Here is a 27,152-nt window from a genome sequence, read left to right as displayed (position 1 = left end):
TGCCACAAGTCCTCCTTTTCTTTTTGCGAATACAGACTAACACGGCTGTTACTCTGAAACTTTTCTACTACAATAAGTCCAGTGTTATTTCTCACTTGGCCAGCAGAGGGACTTAAAACCTAAGAAGAAAGTAATATGTAAACCTTGGTACTTTACACCTTTTGAAAGAAAGCACTAAAGCATTCCTATCTAAATTTTACTAAAGTAAGCTATTAAATAAGAAATCCACACCTCATTTGCAAACTTCTGACTTATTTCACAAGACACCTATATCCAAATCAGTCAATTAAAAGCACCCAGGAGACCAATGTAAGCACATAGAAGTAAAAGCATACTAAGAAAACCACTTGTTACTGTAAACAACAAACAGATGTTTACTAGCATTGGATGGTATAGGAAATATTCTTTAATTCCTGAAAAATGCAATAATGTATAGATTCAAAACATGCAAGAACAAAATGAGGGGTTTTTTCAGATCACTGTGCCAAAAATCAATGTTCTATTTTAAATTGTGTGTGTTTGGAAATCACAGCATAAAGATCGTTAAAATTATTAACGGGCATCAAGTTGTGTTTTCAGAATATTTACAAGAAACATCATGACACTCACCACACAATTTAACATATTCCATAGAATCAGCACGATCTTCATAAAACACAACTGCAAACTCTGGTAAGAAAGTTAGTATATGAGAACTCACCAGGATATTGTTTTGGTGTCAGCTCCAATTTATGAGACAACTGCATGGCTCCCGTGGAGTTATCTATTGTGTAAACTTGCACAGAGCCGCTGGAAGAGATGAGACACACTTTATGCTCAAGCACTTTCAAAAAACTAAGTAACTCTTACAACACTTTTACAACATAAAAACTGGTATATAGGTTGTATAAAAGGGGTCCTCAGTTCACAGAAGTGCCTGACTCATAATTCATAAACACCAATGTACTTAAAAGATTATAAAAAGGCAATTTCAAGTTTACGTTGTATTTAATAGATTAAATTCTTATCACAAAGCAAAATTATACAATTAAACATGAGAGATTTTTAAATGGATATTAAACTAGTAAGAGATTAATGTTTGTTAATACTAAAAATTCTTGATATTTAGAATTAAAATTTATCTTGAAGACTGGAGACTGATACACTGTCAGTTAACATTTAAAACAAGACAGATTTATGAAACTACCACTGCAATGAATACTATTTGGATCAATAAAAGCATTCTATATGTTGTAAATGTTTACATGGATTCCAAGTCCATAATAATCCCCATGGAAGACCTTTGGATTTAATGCACTATTTATTGTGTTGCCAGAAGTCTGTTTTGTACTACCCCCTATGGCAAATAAAGGGTGCTTTATTATTCAAAAAAATAAAATAAAAAATAAGTACAAAATCGTAAGAAGGAGAAGAACTAAAAGAAGACAACAGTATTTAATTAAATATATGCCCAAAAGCAGACAGATAACTGGAAGACTAAAACACAGATGGCCCAAATTCTTATAATCTGCTCTGAAAATAGCTACCCCATGGGTGAGACAAATTAATAGCCGACAAGGAGAACTGAAACAGAGGGGCGAGACAGCAGTTTAGCACAACAGAGTTTCTATATCTTCAGCTTTTCAGTGAAAAAAGATGCCCAGTCACCTAGCAAATTTGCTAAGTATCTCTTCCCAGCTTACATTCTATACTATAGAACTGAGTATTCTGTCAATAGTAGCAGTAATGTGTGTTCTCTAGTCATGTGTTGCCCCTTTTTAAAATGGGTAGGGCTATCTCATTCCAAACCAACCCTGTTAGTTTGAGATTGGGAAGCCTGCCCCTGAAGCTTATTTAAAAAGTTTTAAAATTGGAAATGAAGTGGGATCAAAGTGGCAGTTTCAAACATCAGAGTTCAACTGCTAGTTCACTGTCAGTGACTTCTCCTCTTCCCTCACACACTTATAAATGCAACAGTTTGTAGGATAAGTATAGAAGAAAGAAAATAGACAAATGTCTATAAATGGTAGGAAAACTACGGGAGTGGCAAAACCCCTTTCGTTTTAAAGAGCATTGTTTAATATTGGTTAAAAAAAAGCATCAAAACAGGAGTTCAGATGTGACGGAAAAAGGTTCATACGGTTTCATCTCGGAGTGTTTGTCAAGAGCAAATCCGCATGTACATCCTAGTGTCCATTAGCTGCACAGCTCAGAGTGTTACTCTGTGGTAGTTGCCTCAAAGGAAGTAATGTATTTATAGTAAGCCATGTAAAAATGTAAACTAAAATAATCTAAAAAAAAAAAAAAAATACCAGAAACATTAGTGAAGACACTTCCTTCGCTCAAAGAAGCTGCCAGTTGGAATAAGTCTCTCTACGGCTCTTTATAGTGGTGTACTTTTCAAAATGATTCAATATTTACTGGGAGAAAAATAACAGACACACCAACTGTACTGAAACTATCCTATTATATGTAAAATTGAGCACTTCAGTAGCAGTCCAGGATGCTGGGCATCTAACAAGATCAGAAGAAAAACGGTACACTATTTATCGCTTTCCATGGTGTTTTTCTAGTGGGGGAGGGGGGGACAATGAAAATGAATCGTTGGATGTTAAAAAAAATGGTATAAAGTCCTTATTGTCCCCTCTAAACCTTGTCTTCACATTATTACATGGATATTCTGTTTCAAGTTTTAGCAGTACAGGCCACAAGGCTAAAAAATAAATCAGGTTGGAGAAATTCTCTAAATAGCTTTCACTTGTATATTTGTATTTCCATTGTTAGTAACAAAAGTGCAGTCCCATCATTGCTTATAATTTTTTTAAGCCATAACTAGCTTAAATTTTCTACAACTACACAAAACTGCTTATTTAACTGTAGCAGCCAAAGGTTAAAAAAGCAAAACAGGCAATTCAGTCATTTAAATAAAAGAAAAAAAATCTCATCCCAGAAATATGAGGTACTATTTTTATCTTCAAAAACTTTATTGGTAAAAATATGTTTGCTCTTAAGATGCAGGGAGAAAGCAATAGTCACAGTGCACTCTGTTATAAAAACATGCCATGCCACTCAAAAAATCCTAAGGGCAGCTCTGACGAGCGACAACTCAGGACAACAATTTTCTGAGAACAGAGTAAGAACAGAGAAAATGGAGAACCCTGGTGTCTCACCGAAAGTGACAAGAATTCAATTTAAACATTTATATAGCATATTACATTAAAGAAATACCATAACCAGTAGCATTTCCCATATTTAGTCTGTATCACTGTGGGGTATTTATATTTCAGAGTTTACTTTGTAACATGCCCCGGTATCCTCCTGTAAGCTTACAGCTTCATTTTTATTATAGAAAAAAATTAGCAAAAATACTTTACTTGTGGGGAATTGCTTCATTATATTGCAATTTAAGACATTTTGAAATTTCCTTACAAGCCAGAGCAAAAGTTCCACCTACAATGGAACACCTATTCATTAGTTTACAAGTTCCAGCAAAGCAACTCTATATTCTGTGTTTCATTAAAAAACCCCAAACCTTTCCCATCAGACCTTTGGAGTAGCAATATAGAACTTACTTGGCACATCCAAATGCCATTAATCTGTATTTGTTATTTACTGCCACACAAGTTCCATCAAAAACATCTTGTGCCCAAACACCACGGAGCTGCTGCAAGGGGAATGGGGAAAAAAAAAAAAAGAAGGCTTCAAGAGATGTTATTTAGGAAGCACATTAATTCATCTAAGTGGGCCCAACCTGCATCCCTCCATACACAGAATTCACAGATGTGACCAATGTGACCAGGGGTGCTCAGAGTGAAGGAGGGCCTGCTGTACTGGGCCAAGAGGAATTAAAACCTACATTTTAAAAAATTTTAAGATGTCCCCTCTTTTTCAAGATAAAAATTATGTTCAGATAAATTTCTTTTCAAGTGTATGCTATATCTTGATAGCCTGAAGCAAAGCATATCTGTCTTTCTTTTAAATATAGCAAAAGAACAGTACATACTGAGCCGTCACTCTTGTTAGTTTCTGAGTTTCACCACTTGAGACACAGAATGTTTTGTAACATTTTTTAAAATGTTGGTCTCCATATTTTAATGGAGGCATTCAGACACTTCAGAAAATGAGGATGTTGACACAGAAATCCCAAGTCAGATCTCTATTATTTTACCACAGCTGTTAGTAAAATAGAATCAGACTTCTATAATGGAAGAGTCCAGATTATTTTTGAAGGCACTGATGGTACGTTCTAAAAGTTTTTATTTTAAATTACAGGAATCACAAATTATAAAACCACGTTGTGTCACTGCACTCTATATGATTTTATAAAAAATATGTTAATGAGTGTGAATATAATGTAACTGGAATATGCTTCATGCAAAAGGTCTCTTGTAAGATATCATTACAAAGCTTATAATTTACTGAATGTGTTCATCCTATTTGTATGAATGTATCGTTCTTGTATCTAAAACTAGAAATATAAAATATAACTTTGAGGGCCTACTGTAATTATGCAAAGTGTGGGCCACTAATGGTGGTTTGGAATCTTAATGGCTCCCATAAACCAGGACAATTACCTGTAGATGGCTTTACCTGTAAGTCTTCCTGAGGGCTGGCAAGTGGGTAATGAAGTCTTACAGTGACATGTGATCATGTCACCTAAACTGGAATCCCTCTTTAACCTGGTGCTTTTTCACTGAGGAGGAGGGTGGGAACCCAGAGGGACAAAGGATTTCCGCCTTATGCAAAAGATATATAAGTGGGTGGAACAGAACAAAGGGATGGCCATCATGAAAAATCCCCTAGCTACCACCTGAGCAGGAACAAGGGCTGTACTAGGGGAAAGGATTGTGCCCAGACCAGGAAGGCATTCAGTCTGTGAAAGAAACTTATTGAAACATCTCTGAGGGTGAGATTTTAATCTGTATTCAGTTTTATTACTGTACTAGACTTAGACTTGTGTGTTTTATTTTATTTTGCTTGGTAATTCACTTTGTTCCGTTTGTTACTCCCTGGAACAACATAAATCCTACTTCCTGTATTTAATATAATCACTTTTTACTTATTAACCCAGAGTATGTATTAATGGGGGATGAGGGGGTAGGATGGACAGCTGTGCATCTCTATCAGTGTTATAGAGGGCGAACAATTTATAAATTTACCATGTTTAAGCTTTATAGAGGGTAAAACTGATTTATTTAGGGTTTGGACCCCATTGGGAGTTAAGCATCTGAGTGTTAAAGGCAGGAACACTTCTTAAGTTGCTTTCAGCTAAGTCTGCAGCTTTGGGGCATGTGGTTCAGACCTTGAGTCTGTGTTGGAGCAGACTGGCGTGTCTGGCTCAGCAAGACAGGGAGCTGGGGTCTCAAGTTGGCAGGGAAAGCAGGGGCAGAAGTCGTCTTGGCACATCAGTTGGCAGTTCAAGGGGGTTTCTGTGATCCAACCCATCACATATGTAACAAGTGCAGTTTGCCTCAAAAACAGACGACATTCTCCATTTTTGTAGGTGTCATAAATATAAAGGGAAGGCTAACCACTTTTAAATCCCTCCTGGCCAGAGGAAAAAACCTGTTCACCTGTAAAGGGTTAAGAAGCTAAAGATAACCTCACTGGCACCTGACCAAAATGACCAATGAGGAGACAAGATACTTTCAAAGCTGGAGGGGAGGGCGGGGGAGCAAAGGGTTCTCTCTGTCTGTGTGTTGTTTTTGCCCGGACCAGAGCAGGAATGCAGGTTAGAACTCCTGTAAAGGGTTAATAAGCAATCTAGTTAGATATGCGTAAGATTCTGTTTTGTTTAAATGGCTGATAAAATAAGTTGTGCTGAATGGAATGCATATTCCAGTTTTTGTGTCTTTTCGTAACTTAAGGTTTTGCCTAGAGGGATTCTCTATGTTTTGAATCGATTATCCTGTAAGGTATTTACCATCCTGATTTTACGGAGGTGATTCTTTTACTTTTTCTTTAATTAAAATTCTTCTTTTAAGAACCTGATTGCTTTTTCATTGTTCTTAAGATCCAAGGGTTTGGGTCTGTGTTCACCTATGCAAATTGGTGAGGACTTTTATCAAGCCTTCCCCAGGAAAGGGGGTGTAGGGTTTGTGAGGATTTTCGGGGGGAAAGACGTTTCCAAGCGGGCTCTTTCCCTGTTATATATTTATTAGACGCTTGGTGGCAAAAGGTAAAATAGTGTGTACCTTGGGGAAGTTTTAACCTAAGCTGGTAAAAATAAGCTTAGGGAGTTTCTCATGCAGGTCCCCACATCTGTACCCTAGAGTTCAGAGTGGGGAAGGAACTTTGACAGTAGGGTTGGTGTAAAATTTAGTTAGGGCCATGAAATGTAAAAATGCCTGTGAAATTTTTGGGTTATGGGCTTTAATTTAATGAGAGTTCTGGTTAAGCAAAGTAAAACAGGTTTGTAACATTTATCGTAAATCATGTGCTTTTATGGCACTACAGAAAAATAAGTAGAATGTACCAAAAAAGGACTCAAGCAAATAAAAAGCATTACCAAATCCAAGCTGAAACTGATGGATCTAGGTAATACTAAAAATGTAAGCTATATAAAATCCAGGAAGCTGAAAAAGCCTTTTGTAGAGAATAAAAAAGTCAAGTAAAGAAATCTAACAATACAAAAGTTGAATATATTGTTGAATATAGGTAAAAAGCCCCTAAATACCTGAATGTAAAGGAAAATAATTATTTTCCCCTGTATTGGTAGTTTATAGGTTAAATTAAAAGTGAAGTCGACATCTCAGAAGAGACCATAATTCTCTAATAGAAACATTAGAAATCATAGCTATAAAAAAGTGATAGGCACCTCTCAAAGCACTTAAATCAATGATTAGGCACAATACCACCTCTGAGGTATTGCACAGCTGGGAAAATTACCCCTTTTATTATTCTCTGTTTATAGCTGGTAACAGGAAACCAGTGGCAGAAACAGGAATAAAACCCCAGAACGGGGAACATAAACAAAGGGACAGATCTTGAGCTGTTATAAATTGTAACAGTTCCATCGACTTAAAGAGAAATATGACAATTTTCACCTGTTCTCTATCTGCCCCCAGATCTCTTAGCATCCTGTCCTGTGCTTTCCCACAAGGCCACACTTCCTGCCCTAAAAATAATTATTAATTCAAGTGATTTTTATGGACTACAGTAGTTTTATTTGTCCATATTACTAGCTATGTTAGTGGAAATGGCTCTACAACTAATATTGAAGAATTCAGAGGAACGTAAAGAACTCATTTAAAAATGAACGTCAAGAGACAGGGGAAAAATGAATAGTCACAAAGACTGAAACTGTTAAAGAAAAAATATGTGTCGTAAAAGCAGTAAGTAAACCGTACCTCAGCAGTGAATCTACTTGATACTGGTGTAATGAAACCAACTCTGCCATCATTAAAAACAGCAGCAAACCCATCAAGTGTGGCACAATATTCCATATCTTTAATGTGTATATCTTCAAAACCCAAGAATGAACCTACTGATGAAACAAGAGCAATTGTTAAGAATCGTCATCACAATCATATTGCTAGCCAGAGTTTACAATCTTTGAAGTATTCTCTCTGTGCATAATAGAATCTCAGTACAATAGGCTAGATTGTCTATATTTAGCAAAGGGGGAAAAAAAACAAAAAAACTTCTCTCCTCTTCAGTTGTTAGAGCAGAAAAAGATATCAGACTTAGATTTTTGGCGTAGAAGGTATTTTTTCCATATTATCTAACCAATAAACAGGGGATGGGGACGGGGACGGTAAAGTACCTCGAGAAGACTGCAGGTCTACAGAAAATGGTACTGTAGATAGGTTGATGGCCTTCCTTCCATTTGTCATGCCATCCCAGTGAATAAGATGGAGCAATCCATCAGCAGTAGCAACCAGTAGATCCTCCAGCATGGACTGCAAACTGAGGAAAAGCAATGGTTACTCTCCAGAGATGTGTTGTCTAAACCAAACTCTGAGGACTATTCATGTAACAAAAACACTATTTTATAACACTGTAGATAACAGATGTCTGGAAGCAGTTATTCAAGTAAGTTACTCTGTGGAAGATGTAGTATGCAGTTAAAAAGTTTATCAAGATATTGAACTAATAAAATATCAGCAGTGTTTCCACTTCTCCAAGAATTCAGAGTTGTTCATGAACACTGAATGGATAAATTAACAGTGTTACTGATATCTGAACCCCTGATGAAGACTATTTTCTTTTTGCGAAAGTGAAAAATGTGTAAAATTATTTGCAAAAAGAAAAAGGAGTACTTGTGGCACCTTAGAGACTAACCAATTTATTTGAGCATAAGCTTTCGTGAGCTACAGCTCACTTCATCGGATGCATACGTGGAAAGTACAGAAGACTTTTTATACGCACAAACCATGAAAAAATGGGTGATCATCAGTACAAAAGGTTTTCTCTCCCCCCACCCCACTCTCCTGCTGGTAATAGCTTATGTAAAGTGATCACTCTCCTTACAATGTGTATGATAACCTGGAAATGGCCCACCTTGATTATCATATGTATTGTAACCTTTAAAAAAAAAGGTAACTTTTGTTACACTTTCTTTGCTTGTCTGGCTTCAGTTCAGTTTCTTTCCTATAGCAGAACATGGTCTCTTTCTACCCTTCCCCAAGTTATTTTCAGTGTTTTTTTCTTCTCCTTTTCTCACTCCCTATCACTCTAGGAGTGGTGGGTGAAATTCTGTGGCCTGCGTTGTGCAGGAGGTCAGACTACATGATCATAATGGTCCCTTCTGACCTAAATATCTATGAATCTACCTCCCAAAATCATGTATCCTATCTCCTACCTATATTCTCTCCCCATCTCCCTCAATCTTGTATTTCCTCTACAATCTTCTCATTCTTCTACCAATGTAAACCCCTTAATTTTCATCCCCCTTCCACAAGGATTTAGGAATTTTACCAGACACCTAAATAGCAAGAGGCTACGATGCAAAAGATCACAAAAATCTGGAGGGGTGTTCTTACCCACATCGAACACCCATTCAATGAGAAATCTCCTGCTGGGAAAAGAGATAATACCAGGATTCTGACCCAAGATGCTGTCCATGGACTATTTAGGCACTTGTAGGTGTTTGACAAAGCTGAGTGCCCATCTCTCCCTGCATCCAGAACCTCCTGGCTTTCTACAAAGGTGGGCAAAAGAGTATGTGCTACCCTACATCTCTCAGCCTCCATTCCTAGCCTCCCACACACTGAATGGTTCTCTTTTCTGCTACTGCTCTGTTTTCTTACACTCCAGCCAAGTGAAGGTGACTTGATTCTTTTCAAATTCACTGCTGCTCACAGGATATCGAATGGCAGCAGCTAAAACTAACAAAACTCTGACCAGTTTGCACTCTGCTTCAGAGTTGCAAAGCTCTGAGGTAGATGTAACAGAACTGTTTGCATGCAGACATAGGAAGACATTTTATCAGTGTATACTCTGATTATGTGTGTTTCACTATCAACAGCCTAGAAACTTAATTTTCTCAAATGAAGTCCTAAAATCTGCAGAAGGTGAGGGTGCCTGGAAAGATTCCTTCTCATTGTGGAATTAACATATCATTCCACCTTATAAAGGCAAAGAATCACTCCGAAGATGTTTATTTTCTCCCAAACAAAATATTTTATATGCCCTCTGAACCCAGTGCAAAATTCTACATAGAAGCACACAAGCCAATACACAATTTATGCTGGAGACACTGAAATAATCTTTTGCTAAATTTATTCTGACTTCTAAGGCTATTTTTGAGTTTTCATAATCATGTGTATCAAAATTACTGTAGGTTTTATATTCAAATGTGTAATACATATACAAAGTTCAAAATTAATTTTTACACCTACTGTAAATATTTTTTAAAATTTCCCACAGAATTTTAAGTGGTGAGGGTAAAAACCATTCATGCTACAACGTGAGAAAATCTGTCCATTGCTTGCTATAACTAAAAAAAGCATCTGAAGCACCGCTACTTATTTAGTTCCACAACACACGATTCACAACTTAGTAAAAATTAACACTGATTTGTGTTCCTTAAATGGTGAGGGTAAAAACCATTCATGCTACAACGTGAGAAAATCTGTCCATTGCTTGCTATAACTAAAAAAAGCATCTGAAGCACCGCTACCTATTTAATTCCACAACACACGATTCATAACTTAGTAAAAATTAACACCGATTTGTGTTCCTTAAATATTTGCAGAATGAGTCAGAAATAGAGGTTTCCTACAAAACTATGCATATAGCATACATTATGTATATAGTTAAGTACACACAAGCACCCCTGAAAAGGGGAAGCTAAATGGAAGTTAAAACTCAGCTGTGATTTGTGTTTATATTTCCTCTCTCCATCTTTTCACTTATCATTTTTGTGCCTTCTTCCATGCCATCCCTACACTTGGAACTTCCTTTTGCACATCTGTGAATCATGTAACCATTCTCTTTTCTTTCAAGTCCCATCTGAAAAAAATCACTTCCATAAAACCCACAGACACTACCCCACAGTACTACAGCTTTAGAAAAGTCACACCTATTATAAACAATCCAGACTGGATTTCTTTCTAAGTAACCCAATGTGCTTAAATTTATGATGTTTGTTTAGACTGTGAGCCTCTCAGGGCAGGAAATAGGTTTTTCATCTTGTATTAATGCTGAGCACAGCGTGGACACTTCAATCTAGTACCTTTCAGCGTTTTGGGGGGGGGGGGGGGCAGGGAGGGAAGTGTGCTCACCAATGGAAGAAGGAAGCTTTCCCTGCACATCACAGGTCAAGTTCTCCACTCAGCCTTTGTCTCTGCTCTAGCAGGTTTAGTAGGTATGAGGAGTGGTACCACCGTTTACATATACCATACTACTCTGTATTTTACATGAGCCAGATAGAATACAGAAAAGCTATTTTGAAAAATAGCTAAGAGTTTCTAAAGGGTGTGCAGATGTGCAGCAGCAGTGTGAGTAATTTTTTTACACCTGTGCAGGATGCCTATATTAGATGTTTGTACTGATGCTGCTACACCAGGGCAAAAAATCCACACCATAGACAAGACCTGTAGACAAGCACCAAGGCAAAATATTCATGCAAATAAGCTTCTACCCTCCAACTACCAATTAGCAACTTAGATTTTGCTTTCTTTGATCTATTTTTTTTTTAATCTATTTTCTGGTTCCACTCTCCCCAACTTCCCCCCCTCAAATAGACACATGTATGATTATATACCACACCTGGTGATAGATGCTTGCAAATCCAGCACTTTCTTCATCTCTAGAGTTAACGAAGGAGCACATTGCTCTTCCTTATAACGTGGTGTCCCTTTCACATGTGGGCTTCCTCTACAAGAAAAATCAAACATTAAATTGAAATAAGCTGCTTGTGTCTCAAGTGGTAATGATTATACAGATCCACATTTCTCACTCAGTTTTTTCTCCTGAGGTATAACTACAGATGCTTACTTAAGAATAACTGACACCGGCAAAGTTAAATGTTTTGAATGCAGTTTTGATACATTCACACTAGATTTATTCTTAGTCATATGATCCTAGTCCAGCCTGAATATTAGAGATACTTGAGCTTTGATAATTTTCATTAATAACCTGAGTACCTGTCTGAATGCTGTTTATTAGTATGTGACCATACACTTTGTTCATACGTCAATTCTGATTCATCTCACACACAATGTGGTATATTTTAAAAAAATTAATGGTATCTTTCATACGAAACTTCTCTATAAAGTTTACTACTAAATCTTTTCTGAGAGGTGAAGAGATTCCAATTCTCATGGTGATTCTGAAGAATGCAGTTTTGCAAACAATGACTTAGCAGGTCTCTGTTGTATTACAGAGGTTAACACATTAAACAAGATACAAGCATTTCAACAATGCTTTTCAGAGCATTTATCCCAACATTAATTCTGCATCACACCTCATGAGAAGCAGGAAAGCATTTATTCCTTCACACATGGGAAAACGTGAAGCATGCAGGTCCCACAATGAGTCAGTGCCAGAGCTAGGAGAACAAAGCAGTCCCACTACCAGTCCCCGGCTTTAAACAGCAGGCCATCAGGTCTAGCACCCTCCAGACATGAAATACTTCAACATTTTTTTCAAGTTTCACATCCCCACTTCTTCCCTGCTAGCCATAAACTTGCAGTTATTTTAAACCTCAGCTCAATCCTGATGAAATGCAACACAAAATGCTATAAATTTTCATATTGATCTACTACGTTGCAGGAGCACTTCTGCAAACCATCCAAAATCCAGAGTTTTGTGACGCTATCACAACAGAAACTAATTCAAGTACAGCCAAGTGTTAAGTAAATATATAGTTATGATTCATAAACACAAAATTCTACGCAAAAAATAACCTCAGGTTTGTTTGAAAAAAGTCACAAGAGGAAGAAAATTTGTCAGACAAGGTTAACATTACCACAACAGCCTAAACTTTACTCCACTGCTTGAGCATTGCAGAAAACGTTGTCCTTTGGGTGCGATACTCTCTCGATTACCACATTCTCAATTACCAGATTCACCTCACAGCTTTTGTTTATAAATATTATGCTGTGTTTTAACAAATGAAGGTAGTAAATACAGCATAGACCACCTCATAATTCACTGTTGTCTACCATTCCATTGGTTGTTCTTGTAATGTCAACTCACAGGAGTGCAGCTCTACATTAGTCTTCCAATGGCAAAGCTACATCTACAGCACAGCACTGGTTCTCAGCCAGGGTTAGCGTACCCCTGGGGTATGCAGAGCTCTTCCTGGGGGTACAACAACTCATCTAGATATCTGCCTAGTTTTACAACAGGCTACAGAAAAAGCAGTAGTGAAGTCGGTACAAGCTGAAGTTTTATACAGAGAATGACTTGCTTATACTGCTCTGTATACTATACACTGGAATGCAAGTTCAATATTTATATTCCAATTGATTTATTTTATAATTATATGGTGTCAAATATAAAGGAAAGGGTAAACACCTTTAAATCCCTCCTGGCCAGAGGAAAAACCCTTTCACCTGTAAAGGGTTAAGAAGCTAAGACAACCTCACTGGCACCTGACCAAAATGACCAATGAGGAGACAAGATATTTTCAAAGCTGGGGGGGGGGGGAACAAAGTCTTCCCCAGGAAAGGGGGTGTAGAGCTTGGGGGGATTTTGGGGGAAAAGACGTTTCTAAGTGCGCTCTTTCCCTGTTATATTTGTTAGACGCTTGGTGGTGGCAGCAATAAGGTCCAGGGACAAAAGGTAAAATAGTTTGTACCTTGAGGAAGTTTTAACCTAAGCTGGTAAAAATAAGCTTAGGGAGTTTTTCATGCAGGTCCCCACATCTGTACCCTAGAGTTCAGAGTGGGGAAGGAACCTTGACATATGGTAAAAATGAGAAAGTGAGTGATTTTTCAGTAATAGTGTACTGTGATTCTTTTGTATTTTTATGTCTGATTTTGTAATGGGTATTCAAGACAAATCAGAAAGGGGTACAATAGTCTGAAAGGTTGAGAGCCACTGAACTATAGTAAAGAGGAAATTTCAAGAAAAAGCTAGTTTACACACAGTTTCTACCTATATAATGTTAACTCTGCTTAGCGAGGAAGTCTTTTGCAGCCCCCATAGAAGTATACAATACAAACACTGACATCTGGAGCCAGTTAATATGAATGCATTGTTTCTGCAGAACAGCAGATCTCTTAGAAGAGAATACAAATTATACAGATTAAAAGAAAAAACTCTGACGACATCATGGCTTGCTGGAAAAGGAACACGAGATCTCAGGTGGTGTTTGCAGACATAGCTCCTTTGAAAAACAAACAAATCTCATAAGCCACAAAGCACCTTTTTCAAAAAGATAAGTGATCATTGGTAAGTGATAATTTTGAACTGTATTTACCACTAATTCCGCTATTCTATTCACCACTAATTACTTCATTAATTGACTGCTGATTATAATTTTGCAAATAGAATGCATCTCCTATTATCCAAACACAAAGGGACACACAGATCGCAGTTTGATGAATTCAACAACAATATTTTATAATGTTTTAAATTAACATTGTAATCTCTTCTTTCTGTGTTCATTGAAGAAATTTTTCTAATTCTTACATGTCAGATTCTCTGTCTTAAAAGATAAATACTCTTTCTTGTGTAATACAAATGCAGTTTAAGGTGGTGTATTAAAATCCAGAAGTATACTGTGTTCAGAAATGACGGACATTTTCATGAGTCGGTTTTACTATTTAAATTACTTTGACCTTTAAACCATGAATGCATGTTGCTGACAGAAGCAGGAAGGAATGTTTCTGTGTTGCCACATCAGCAGCTACTGCACTTCTATTCAAATTCTAAGTAACTGCAATGATTTCATACAAGCACTGAAGAGGGATGAAAACATTTTCCAAAAGCCAAAGAACTTGATGTCTAAGCGCTTATGAACACATTTTCTGCAGAACTCTACTTGCATTAAAATGTACAGGGAAAAAACCCTTGCTGAAGAAATAGGTTAATGGGGGTTTTTATTGTTTTGTTTTTTGCTTCTTTATAGGGTAAGCAGAAGGCCCAAAAGGTTTCTCCATTTGTTCCTCTCCACTGGGAATTCACATCTTGACTAGTGCCCTGGACAACTGAAGGCCTGGCAGAATTATGTCAGATGCCATGAAAGAAACCTAAGAGATAAAAATTGGGTTTTATTCACTATTTAAAACTCTGATTTTGGTTTTGTTAGTTAATTAATATAAGTACAGAATCACAGAAATGTAAGAGCAGAAGGGACCTCCAGAGGTCATCTAGTGAGTCCACCCCCGAGCTGAGCCAGGAACAAGTATATCTAGACCAACCCAGACAACCCATTCTTAAAAACCTCCAAAGCTGGGGATTCCACAACCTCCCCTGGTAATATATTCAAGTACCTAAGTATACTTATAGTTAGATAGTTTTTCCTAATATCTAATCTAAAACTCCTTTGCAGCAAATAAGATTACTTCTTGCCCTACCTCCAGTGGACATGAAGAACAATTGATCACCATCCTCTTTATAACCGTTCTTAACATATTTGAAGACTTATCAGGTCTCTCCCCCATCCCAGTCTTTTCCCAAGACTGGACATTCCCAAATTTCGTTTTTTGTTTTTTTAAATCTTTCCTCATAGGTCAGATTTTCTAAACCTTTAAATCATTTTTGTTGGTCTCCTCTGGGCTCTTTCTAATTTATCCATATCTGTCTTAAAATGTACTGCCTGAAACTGGACACAATACTCCAGCTAAGGACTCACCAACATCAGACAGAATGGGTCAGTTACCTCTCATGTCTTACATATGACCCTTATGTTAATACATACCATAATGATATTGGGCCTTTTTTGCCACTGCATTACACTATTGGCTCATATTCAATTTGTGATTCACTATAACCTCTTGATCCTTTTCTGCAATACTACCCAACCATTTATTCCTCATTTCATATTTGTGCACTCAATTTTTCCTTCCTAAGTATAATACTTTGCACTTGTCTTTACTGAATTTCATCCTGTTGATTACTGGCCAATTCTCCAATGTACCAAGGTTATACTGAATTCTAAGCCTGTCCTCCAAAGTGCTTGCAAACCTTCCCAGTTTGGTGTCCTCTTCAAATTTTATTAGCATTCTCTCCACTCCATTAATGAAAATACTGATCAGTATTGGACCCAGGACAGACTCCTCAGGGACCCCACTAGATTCACCCTCCCAGTCTCACAAGTCATTGATAACTACTCTAAGTATGATTTTTCAACCAGCTGTGCACCCACCTTATTGTAATTCCATTTAGATCACATTTCCCTTGTTTTATTATGAGAATTTAATGTGGGATCGTGTCAAAAACCTCACTAAAAATAAAGATATAGCATGTCTACCACTTCCCCCATCCCTGTCAAAGAAGGAAATTAGGTGGTATTGCCTGATTTATTCTTGACAAATTTATGTTGCAATTATGTGTCACTTAGTATCCTTTAGGAGCTTTTACAAACTGATTGTTTAATAATTTGTTTCAGTATCTTTCCAGGTATCAAAGTTAGGCTGACTAGTTTATAATTCCCTGGGTCCTCATTGTTCCTCCTTCTAAAGGTAAGGATTGTGTTTGCCCTTCTCTAGTACTCCATGAGCTCTTGAAGATAATTGTCACTGGTTCCGAGACTGCTCCAACTAGTTCCTTAAGTACTCTAGGCTGAATTTTGTCAAGCCCTGTCAACTTGAATAAATATAACTCATCTAAATATTCTTTAGCCTGTTCTTTCCCTATTCTGGCTTGTGTTCCTTTCCTCTTCTTATTAATGCTAAGCTTGTTAAACATCCGCTCACAATTTACCCTCTTATTGAAGACTGAAGGAAAATAGGCATCAACACCTCTGCCTGTCTGTTAAAGATTTAACATGGCTGATCATTAAAAGTGAAGACCTGAGAATACTCCCATTACATCTGTGTGATTCAAGGAAGGCCCTCAGAAAGACAAAATTTTATGTCCCTCATATTTCTGTGGTAAAATATAAGAATGGGGGAAGGGAACTGCAACTTTCAGGCCTTCTTTAATGCATCATAAAGAATCAAAGAGAGGCACAAATTCTTATCCTGGTAAGATTTCAGACCACAGAATAATTCCTTAAAGATATTTTACTTATAACTCAATCTCATGTCACCTATGATGCATCTATTTCACTGCACAGCTAAAATCATGAGTACTACATGGTTATTATAGAGCTAACAGAAGCACCTTCCAAATTATGACATTCATATTTTAAGTGAAGACTTTAACTTGGTGTAAAATGACTAAATTGTTTAAAGATAATTCCCATTTAATTGCTGCACCTCTCCTCTCCAAAATCTCACACTTGTCTTCATCTTTTCCCATCTCCAACCCCATTCTTTCTTGCAGGTCAGCATCACTGTCCTCCCCAGACCAATACCTTGGTTTCCATTTTGTTTCTGAACGGTGCAGGTATATCCTGTAAACAAGGGCAGGAAATCTAAACAACACACACACAAATTTGTTATAGGACTTGCAAAATTAAGAGGTTTACTTGTATATAAGCAGGGGAAAAGGTATGAGAGGAAGCATGAGATACCACTCCCACTGAAGTCAATGGCTTCCATCAAAAAACTGATGCAGGGATGAAGGGAATAGGTTTTCTTATTTCAACAAAGAATGCTCAGTTTTAGTCAAAGGCAGCAGCAGCACTGGGCAAATATACTGAGTTCCACTTCACTGGAAATGTTTTCACTCTGTTCCTAAAAAATATGCTGAGCAGACTAATGGTATAGTTCAGTGACAAACGTGTACAATTTGGACTGGGAGGTGAAGGAGCATGAAGACCTCCATGTTGAAAAAACCTGAATACCTGCCATTTGATACACGCTGCTCCATTCCAAAGGCAAAGTAATTCACCCTTCAGAATAATTTTTTAAAATGAGCCTTGTGATAAGTCAATGCTAGCAGAAATGATTAAGCAGTATCCAGAAAAGAGGTAAATTCCAACAGAGTCAGAGAAAGCATACTAACCTTTCTTTCAATTTGGTGTTGCTAAAATGTTAGCAAGGAGTTCCCAGGAATCCCCATCAGTCCAGTACATAAAAGATATTTTATCTTTAAATGAAGATGCAAACACGAATCCAGGGATTCCTTTTCTACTGAAGAGATATGGGTAATGTGTAACAAATATCCAAAAGCCTGTTGCACAAATCTTCCACTACTTCTTTAGTCCACCTTACTACAGAAATATACCTCCTTTCCAGCCTTAATCAGGCTGGCACCTGCACCCTGCCAGGACTTTTGTGGTTTACTTTATATTTACAAATTATTGAACATTAAATAGTGCCATTATTAACTAACCAACATCAAGTATTGTGCCACGGGAAGGCATTATATAGAGGTCACACTGCCTGCTTCAGAAGCTACCCAAGGATCCATAAAGGTGAGCTACAAAGTTTTTTTTTTTTTAAATTAGATGTATTTTTTGCTTCTTTGTAATCTGTGAGACAGGCCTGAAATGGTCCCCTTTCGCTCAATTATTTTCAGCTTACAAATATTAAGAAAAAATAAGGGTGGTCTTCTGTGGTGTTTCTGGAGGACTTCATTTTGGGATTGGTCTCAAATGTTTATTGTGAATTTACACCTTAGTTGAAGAATATTTTAACAACATAAGCAGTACTACACAGCATTTTAAAAATATCATGGTGTTTGTATCAGAAAGGATGAACACAGAGTGGTGTCCAAGAGGGAGCTTATTGTCCAAGTATCATTTATAATTTATGGGCATGTAGTCAAGTAAAGGGAATGATTAGAAGCTGTATGGAATTCATTATTTTAAAACTAGCTCACTGTGGCGGGACGAGGACTCACCAGCACGGCGCCTCCTGCTGGTCGTCTAGGGAATCAGCTCTTTCAGCACAGAGTGCCCTCTGCAGGCCGGTGTCTCGCCCACCGCTGGCCCGTGTCCCTCCTGGACCCTGATGCCTGCTCTACCTCTGGGTTCTGCCCCCCGAAACAACCCACAATGGGGGTCTCCCCACCCAGGGGAATCCCCAACCCTCTATCCCCACCCTACCTCAGTGGCTACTGCCAGTCACCATCTAGCCCCCACTCCCTGGGGGAGACTGCACTGTATAAACCACTCATTATCGGCAAGGGGGGTTGGACCAGCTGCCTCTGGGCTGCCCGTTTGCAGCCCCAGTACCTTTTGTAGGCCTTTAATTAGGCCTGCAGCCTGTGGTTTTGCTAGGCTGGAGCTCCTCAGTTCCCTCTGCCCTTCCCCAGCACTGCTCCACCCTAGGTACCCTTCTCAGCTCCCAGGCAGCCAAGTCCTTCTCCCGCAAGGAAGCTAGAGAGTGCATGCCAGCTTCTGACCCACTGCCCTCTTATAAGGGCCAGCTGGGCCCTGATTAAGCTGACCACAGCTGTAGCTGCTTTCCTAGTCAGCTTAGCCTTCCCCACTGCAGCCCTCTCCAGGGCTGCTTTATCCCATTCAGGCAGGAGCAGGGTGACCACCCCACTACACTCACACATAATGGACAGACTCCTTTTTAGGAAAGCTGGGAGAGGTGTTATCATAACCAGAAAATGCACAAAGTGCAAGCATTGCATATAGGCAGATCCAGAGGTCAGTGAAACTAGTGAAAGATGCAAGTTTTAACAATTTAAATTCCATAATTGTCAAATCACTCTTGGTCCACAGATGCTGGAGCCAATTTACACAAGAACATGCATAGAATTGCCCTCAGAAGGCTAACCAGCAAATACCTGCAGAAAAACAAATTTATCTCCAACATGAAAGACTAAATCTTTGTGATCTTGCCATTCATGGAATGTAAAATGATGCTTGCCAAAACATGTCCTTTCCACAACGCCTTTGCAAGGTAGCTTGATGCCTCAGACATTAAAAAATATATCATGCTTGTCTCTGACTACACAGAGATTGCATCACATAATTTGCTTATGCAATAGGTAAAGACAAATCTCCACCAAACCACCTCTGCTACTGACAAAAAATTCCAAAAGGCAACTCGTGTGAGACTGATCCTGGCTGCACTGACAAATTAAACCATTTTAGACTAAATGTTTAAACATGGTTCATGCCTACAGTTTAGCCAGTGTTTGGTCAGCATAGACCAGGCATAAGTCTTTTATAAGCCACATTTTAAATCAGTTTTCATTGGCGTGTCTACATGAGAAAAGTTGTCACTGACACTTCATTGTGTAGCATGCTTCTATGAAGGGTTCTGAAAACTGTTTGGCCTCAATGGGTATAAAAGCAATAAAACAGGTTAAATCCAATTGAAACAATTCCAGATTAGGTCACTGTCTAGACTTAATTTTCACAAAAGCCATTTTAACACAATGGTACCTAGTCCACAATACAGGCAAAACTATGGCTGAAAGCTTTTAAAGTGAATTCTTAGCAGCATCTTTTCTAGACTAGGTGGCTGCCACAGGATGCCACCTGTAACATTGAATCACTATGAACTGGATTTTACTGTAGATTGAGGGAAATGTACAAGCAAGCATATTTCAGCATCAAATACTGACACAACAACTAGTTTGTTTACTTGTAGCTTCCATAGGGCCAAGCTCACTGCACACACCAAGGGTTCCCTGTATTCTCCATTCCACTCCACAAGCTCCCTAGAAGCCACACTCCCATTCCCCTTTATTTCAGGGCCTCCCTGAAACTCCCCCACCCGCTCCTTCATGCCTGGAGCTCTGTGCGCGCCTCATTCCTGGGTTTCTGTGCCCCACCCATACCAGGGCTCTGTGTGCAACCCCATTTCCATGCCCTCCCCTCCCCCACCCATGGCAAGGGCTCTATGAGCCCCCACTTTCCCTTCCAGAAAACTCCTACCCCCCACATGAGGGGCTTTGCGTGCTCCCATTTCAGGGGTTTGTGTGTGTCCCCATTTACTCCTCATGGAAGGGGTCTGCCTGCCACCCGCTACCTTTACCCCATGAAATGGGGTCTGTCTTACATTCGCTCCCTATACCAGGGGCTAACAATCTCTCCTTGCCAGGGGTTCTGTGTGTCTCCTTACTAGGGTCCCCCATTCCCACACCCATGTCAGGACTGTGGGCAGACCCCTACTCCCCTCCCACCTTACCTGAATTCAGAGTGTGGACATGTTAAACTCTGTTGGGAGGATGAGTAGAGATGAGATGGGGGCAGTATTATGCTGGAAGGTGTTAAAGGGTATTATCAGTCAGTTGTTTGATGTACAGCCAATTGAGAAGTTGCTTGACACTCCAGCTGTGCTAAACAGATGGCAGGAGCTCCATATGTTCCCCATTTTCAATCTTTTGGGAATCTGATTTCCAAATCAGTGGAGTGCTAACCACAGATGCCAAGAACATTCCCTGAAAGTTTGGGATTGATTATATGTCATGTTCAAAAGATCCCACATGGCATACAAACAAATGCCATCAAGTTGAGTATATGGCCTCGCAAGCTCAGGCAACTAGAGTTTCATAGACTAACATGCATGGTATAAAACTTTTTGAACTGTTATGTGCTAGCAAATACTGCCCTAATATAACTCCTTTGTTGTCAACAAAACAAGGTGTAACTGACCTAGATTTAGTTTTGTACATAGTATAAAACTGGCTAATGGAGAACTACCACCTATCTGAACCATATACCTAAAGCAAAGTCTAGTACCAAAAACTTATTTCCCTCCAAAGACACTTTGACAAGTTATGTAGTATTCAAGTAACTATATACCACTTCATTCCTTTTATGTAAATGCTGACATTCCAGTTTAATAATCAAACCTCTGACCATATTAACCTTATCCTACTGAAACACAGAAAAAAAACCTCAATGATAAAGGTAACAATCTCTATACATTTAATCTTGCTAAAAAACAGATAGTGGCAGTGGGTAAAATTTTCCAGGAATACAGGTGACAGGCTCAAGTCCCAATTTTAAAGAGTGATTTTAGGCATATATGTGTGACTTAATGGGTGGGCAAGGGGCCATTAGGAAAAAACAGTAGGCCTTAGGGGAAGCTTATCTCCCACCTGGTGACGAGCCTGCCAGAGAACACTCCAAGCAGCCTGTGAGTAATGTCTGCTATTACTCTACAAGGACATGTGATCAGACCACATGATGCTGGACTCCATCTTGGGATGTCAGTATTTTTCCACAGACTGGTCTGGGAGCCAAGCTTTGAAACAAAGGGTTCCCACCATATGCAAAAGCTATACAAGGCAGGGAGTGACATCATCTCGTGTTCTTCACTCCTATACAAGACAACTCCTGGAAACATCTGAGGAACAAAGACTGAACTGGGGGAAGTGCTGGACCCAGGAGCGTGTCTGCAGCTTATCACAGTAGCACAGTGTGAAAGGGAGCCCAGGCTGGTGGGTCAGAGGGCTCAGTGGTACCCCAGTTCCAGGTGGCACCCCGGAGGGAACCCATCACAGAGACAATAGGAAATTCAGAAGGACATAGCCCTGAGTAGTTGGAGAAAATGGGAAGGAAAGTTAAACAGCAATGGCTCTGGTTACTCCTTGGGTGGTGCCTAGGTATTAATGCAACAAATGGTGTTACAAGCGCCTGCCCCAACTACTGCCACATACACACACCCATCAACAAAAAGTTCAGAATTTCTCTTTCAGTGACAGAAATCAGTTCAGCAGCTGTACTTCCTGGGTATGAGATCTTTAATGCCTTGACTCGGCAAGCAGCTCCTGACACACACTCATCTAAGGAGGACGACATCTACATGGTTAATGCACTAGCCTAGGATTCAGGAGATGTGGGTTCAATTCCCAGTTCTGCCACAGAATTCCTAAACAAGTTATTCCAATGGAGGCATTTAAGAACAGGTTGAATGAACACACGTTAGCGATGGTCTAGGTTTACTTGGTCCTGCCTCAGCACAGGGGCTGGGCTTGATGACCTCTGAAGTTCCCTTCCAGCCCTACATTTCTATGATTCTACAGAGGAAGAGTAGGGTTCTTTCTTCACTACCAGGTTCCAGTACAACCTCAGGCCAGACATACCTTCCATCACCCGACAACAAATGGCTCTGATTATATCTAAGTTAAGTTTATACAAGAGCTGTTTAAACTTTAATTCGTCTAAGATGCACAATAATGCTCATTTTCCTTAAAAATGCTGAAATATCCAACAGTGATCTGCAACAGAGTGAAATACAGGAAACAGCTGGTATCCCATAATCCTTGATCCTTTTTACATTGATCTGCTTTACACTATAGAGTTGAAAGTAGCCACTGTACACTTTAATGTTATAAGTAGTATTGTTAGAGAGGATCAGAGTTCTGTACCCAAGCTGGTAAAACTCTGTTCTAACTACAACTAAACATGCTTAATCTCAACATACCCATGTACAAGACTATCACTGTCAGGGTAGAAAGTTCTTTGAATCTTAATACCATCTTGACAATATTTGACAAATATAGAATCAATAATCCAGAATGTCATCTTTCAACTAGTTATCTGGGTCCCACTTTGTATCTTAAAAGTCTGCTGGAAAGCACCTGGAAGTTGGATTTGTCAATATCAATGTAAACATTTATTTGAAGGACAAAGCCCCTCAAAGGACTGCCAAATCTTTCCAATCTGCCACTGCTCAAGACAAGCTTATCTGACAGTCAGCTGAAGATTTTAGACCTTCTTACTTATACAAGAGGTAAGGACAATCTGCTTCCATAGATCAGAGTCACTTAGCTCTATGTGCCAAAGTAGCTAAAGAAATTTCCTGGCCTAAATCTACACAAGAAACTTGCAGACATAAACGAGTGCATAACACATGGATCACTGGCAGCATGTAGCCACTAATGAATTGGGCTACGGTCCAAATACACTTTTAAAAACAAGGATCCTCTTGTGCAGGAGAAAGATTAGAACCTTCAGATTCTCTTATGAGGTAAAATTATCTCCTTTCAAAAGCAAGTCAATAAATCCTGCTTTTGGTTATTAAAATAAACTACAAGTCCTAGATATTGCAAGTGGCAACTGTGACCAAAAAAAGAACAAAAGCCAACAGTAGCCCACAGATGAAGTTCAGGAATTACAGGGGTTTCACAAACATGCCATGGCTTACAGGGAAAAAATCTTCAGTGGCCAGAGTCGAAGCTGAGACCAACCAATTCTTTCTCCCTAAAATTCCATCCAATCACAGCCACGAACACTTAGCCTCTTCAGAGATTCACAGACTGCAGAGAGTGAGTGTCTCTGCCCAAGTTCTTCTCATGCTCTGTGTGGGTGGGTGGGAAAGAGCCTTCTACCCCCATTCATGGGAACTCTGTTCTCAAGACACAGAGACAGCAAGAATCCCAATTTCTTGCTTCAAACTGAGCCCCCTGAGAACTGTCTTCCCCTCCACCCCGCCTCCCCACCCAGAAATGTCTCTTACATTTAACCCTACAGTTTCCATGCTATACTCCATAAAATAGCTTCCCCTCAAAAATAAAGCTCACATGAAGAGAAACTTTCAGTAAGTACCACACTGATCAGGTTTCAGAGTAGCAGCCGTGTTAGTCTGTATCCGCAAAAAGAAAAGGAGTACTTGTGGCACCTTAGAGACTAACAAATGTATTTGAGCATAAGCTTTCGTGAGCTACAACTCACTTCATCGGATGCATGCAGTGGAAAATACAGTGGGGAGATTTTATATACACAGAGAACATGAAACAATGGGTATTACCATACACACTAACGAGAAATCAGGTAAGCTGAGCTATTACCAGCAGAAGAGAAAAAAACCTTTTGTAGTGATAATCAAGGTGGGCCATTTCCAGCAATTGACAAGAACATGTGAGGAACAGGGGGGAGGGGAGAGTGAGAGAATAAACATGGAGAAATAGTTTTACTTTGTGTAATGACCCATCCACTCCCAGTCTCTATTCAAGCCTAATGTAATGGTGTCCAGTTTGCAAATTAATTCCAATTCAGCAGTCTCTCATTGGAGTCCGTTTTTGAAGTTTTTTTGTTGAAGAATTGCCACTTTTAGGTCTGTAATCGAGTGACCAGGGAGACTGAAGTGTTCTCCGACTGGTTTTTGAATGTTATAATTCTTGACGGCTGATTTGTGTCCATTTATTCTTTAACATAGAGACTGTCCGGTTTGGCCAATGTACATGGCAGAGGGGCATTGATGGCACATGATGGCATATATCACATTGGTAGATGTCCAGGTGAACGAGCCTCTGATAGAATGGCTGATGTGATTAGGCCCTATGATGGTGTCCCCTGAATAGATACGTGGACACAGTTGGCAACGGGCTTTGTTGCAAGGATAGGTTCCTGGGTTAGTGGGTCTGTTGTGTGGTGAGTATTTGCTTCAGGTTGGGGGGCTGTCTGTAAGCAAGGACTGGCCTGTCTCCCAAGATCTGTGAGAGCAATGGGTCATCCTTCAGGATAGGTTGTAGATCCTTGATGATGCATTGGAGAGGTTTTAGTTGGGGGCTGAAGGTGATAGCTAGTGGTGTTCTGTTACTTTCTTTGTTGGGCCCGTCCTGTAGTAGGTAACTTCTGGGTACTCTTCTGGCTCTGTCAATCCGTTTCTTCACTTCAACAGATGGGTACTGTAGTTGTAAGAATGCTTGATAGAGATCTTGTAGGTGTTTGTCTCTGTCTGAGGGGTTGGAGCAAATGTGGTTGTATCGCAGAGCTTGGCTGTAGACAATGGATTGTGTGGTGTGGTCTGGATGAAAGCTGGAGGCATGTAAGTATAGTGGTCAGTAGGTTTCTGGTATAGGGTGGTGTTTATGTGACATTGCTTATTAGCACTGTAGCGTCCAGGAAGTGGATCTCTTGTGTGGACTGGTCCAAGCCGAGGTTGATGGTGGGATGGAAATTGTTGAAATCATGGTGGAATTCCTCAAGGGCTTCTTTTCCATGGGTCCAGATAATGAAGATGTCATCAATGTAGTGCAAGTAGAGTAGGGGCATTAGGGGACGAGAGCTGAGGAAGCGTTGTTCTAAGTCAGCCATAAAAATGTTGGCATACTGTGGGGCCATGCGGGTACCCATAGCAGTGCCGCTGATTTGAAGATATACATTGTCCCCAAATATGAAATAGTTATGGGTGAGGACAAAGTCACAAAGTTCAGCCACCAGGTTTGCCGTGACATTATCGGGGATACTGTTCTTGATGGCTTGAAGTCCATCTTTGTGTGGAATGTTGGTGCAGAGGGCTTCTATATCCATAGTGGCTAGGATAGTGTTTTCAGGAAGATCACCAATGGACTGTAGTTTCCTCAGGAAGTCAGTGGTGTCTCAAAGACAGCTGGAAGTGCTGGTAGCGTAGGGCCTGAGGAGGGAGTCTACATAGCCAGACAATCCTGCTGTCAGGGTGCCAATGCCTGAGATGATGGGGAGTCCAGGATTTCCAGGTTTATGGATCTTGGTTAGCAGGTAGAATACCCCTGCTCAGGGTTCTAGGGGTGTGTCTGTGCGGATTTGTTCTTGAGCTTTTTCAGGGAGTTTCTTGAGCAGACTGTGTAGTTCTTTTGGTAACCCTCAGTGGGATCAGAGAGTAATAGCTTGTAGAAAGTGGTGTTGGAGAGCTGCCAAGCATCCTCTTGGTCATATTCCGACCTATTCATGATGACAACAGCACCTCCTTTATCAGCCTTTTTGATTATGATGTCAGAGTTGTTTCTGAGGCTGTGGATGGCATTGTGTTCTGCACGGCTGAGGTTATGGGGCAAGTGATGCTGCTTTTCTACAATTTCAGCCCGTGCATATCGGCGGAAGCACTCTATATAGAAGTCCAATCTGTTGTTTCGACCTTCAGGAGGAGTCCACACAGAATCCTTTTTGTAGTGTTGGTTGGAAGGTCTCTGTGGGTTAGTATGCTGTTCAGAGGTGTGTTGGAAATATTCCTTGAGTCAGAGATGTCGAAAATATGATTCTAGGTCACCACAGAACTTTATCATGTTCGTGGGGGTGGAGGGGCAGAAGGAGAGGCCCCGAGATAGCCCAGAAGAAGAATCTGTCCTAAGAGTATAGCTGGATAGATTATTGCTGGGTGGGTTAAGGGAACCACAGTTGTGGCCCCTTGTGGCATGTAGTAGTTTAGATAGTTTAGCGTCCTTTCTCTTTTGTAGAGAAGCAAAGAGTGTTGTAAATGGCTTGTCTAGTTTTTGTAAAGTCCAGCCATGAGGAAGTTTGTGTGGAGAGTTGTTTTTTTTTTTTTATGAGAGTATCCAGTTTTGAGAGCTCAGTCTTAATCTTTCCTTGTTTGCTGTATAGGAGGTTGATCAGTAGTTAGCAATTTCAGACGGACTTCCTTGGTGTTAATCTACTTGTACACTGGAATGGCTGGAAAACCAAGTACCATCTGATGACACCGGCATTTTCTTTCATTTGATTTAGCTAATCTAAGAGACCAACATGAATTCAGTTCCCAGAAAATAGGATCTTTAAAGCGTCCCATGCTCATTTAATAAGCAGACTTTTTCCTGTAACTGCTTGCAATGCCTGAGAGAATGATTATAATTAGTCTACAAAACTGGGTGTTCCTCTCCATGTTTGTAATTCAACACCATTCCAACTACGACTAAATATTCACACCTCCAAAGTAGGAGAAGGCTGAAAAATTAAAAGGAAACAGGGGATTAAGCAATTATGCCCAAACTCCTTCCAGCAGAGGCTGTATTCTCAAGAAAAGTCTGCCTTGGAAAATCTGGGGGTAAAAAACCCATAA

At 39.6% G+C, this 27,152-nt stretch overlaps 1 protein-coding gene across 5 annotated transcripts in view; it reads right to left on the bottom strand.

Moving 5' to 3' along the window:
• The window catches only part of RIC1 (RIC1 partner of RAB6A GEF complex), an 81,429-nt gene that overhangs the window by 32,976 nt on the left and 21,301 nt on the right, over positions 1-27,152 (bottom strand). For 4 of the 5 annotated variants that reach the window (XM_073345284.2, XM_073345286.2, XM_073345287.2 and 1 more), the window contains exons 4-8: positions 11,194-11,301; positions 7,745-7,887; positions 7,329-7,465; positions 3,552-3,643; positions 701-789 (exon numbers count right to left, since the gene is read on the bottom strand). In XM_073345284.2, coding sequence (XP_073201385.1) covers positions 701-789; positions 3,552-3,643; positions 7,329-7,465; positions 7,745-7,887; positions 11,194-11,301 — 569 coding nt within the window. The remainder of the gene's footprint in view (positions 1-700; positions 790-3,551; positions 3,644-7,328; positions 7,466-7,744; positions 7,888-11,193; positions 11,302-27,152) is intronic. The other variant, XM_073345285.2, reaches the window with a different exon arrangement.

This window comes from Lepidochelys kempii, chromosome 5, assembly GCF_965140285.1.
Source record: "Lepidochelys kempii isolate rLepKem1 chromosome 5, rLepKem1.hap1, whole genome shotgun sequence".
Classification (NCBI taxonomy): domain Eukaryota; kingdom Metazoa; phylum Chordata; order Testudines; family Cheloniidae; genus Lepidochelys; species Lepidochelys kempii.
The sequence above is the reverse complement of the archived record's forward strand: the minus strand, read 5'-3'. Positions and strand labels throughout refer to the sequence as shown.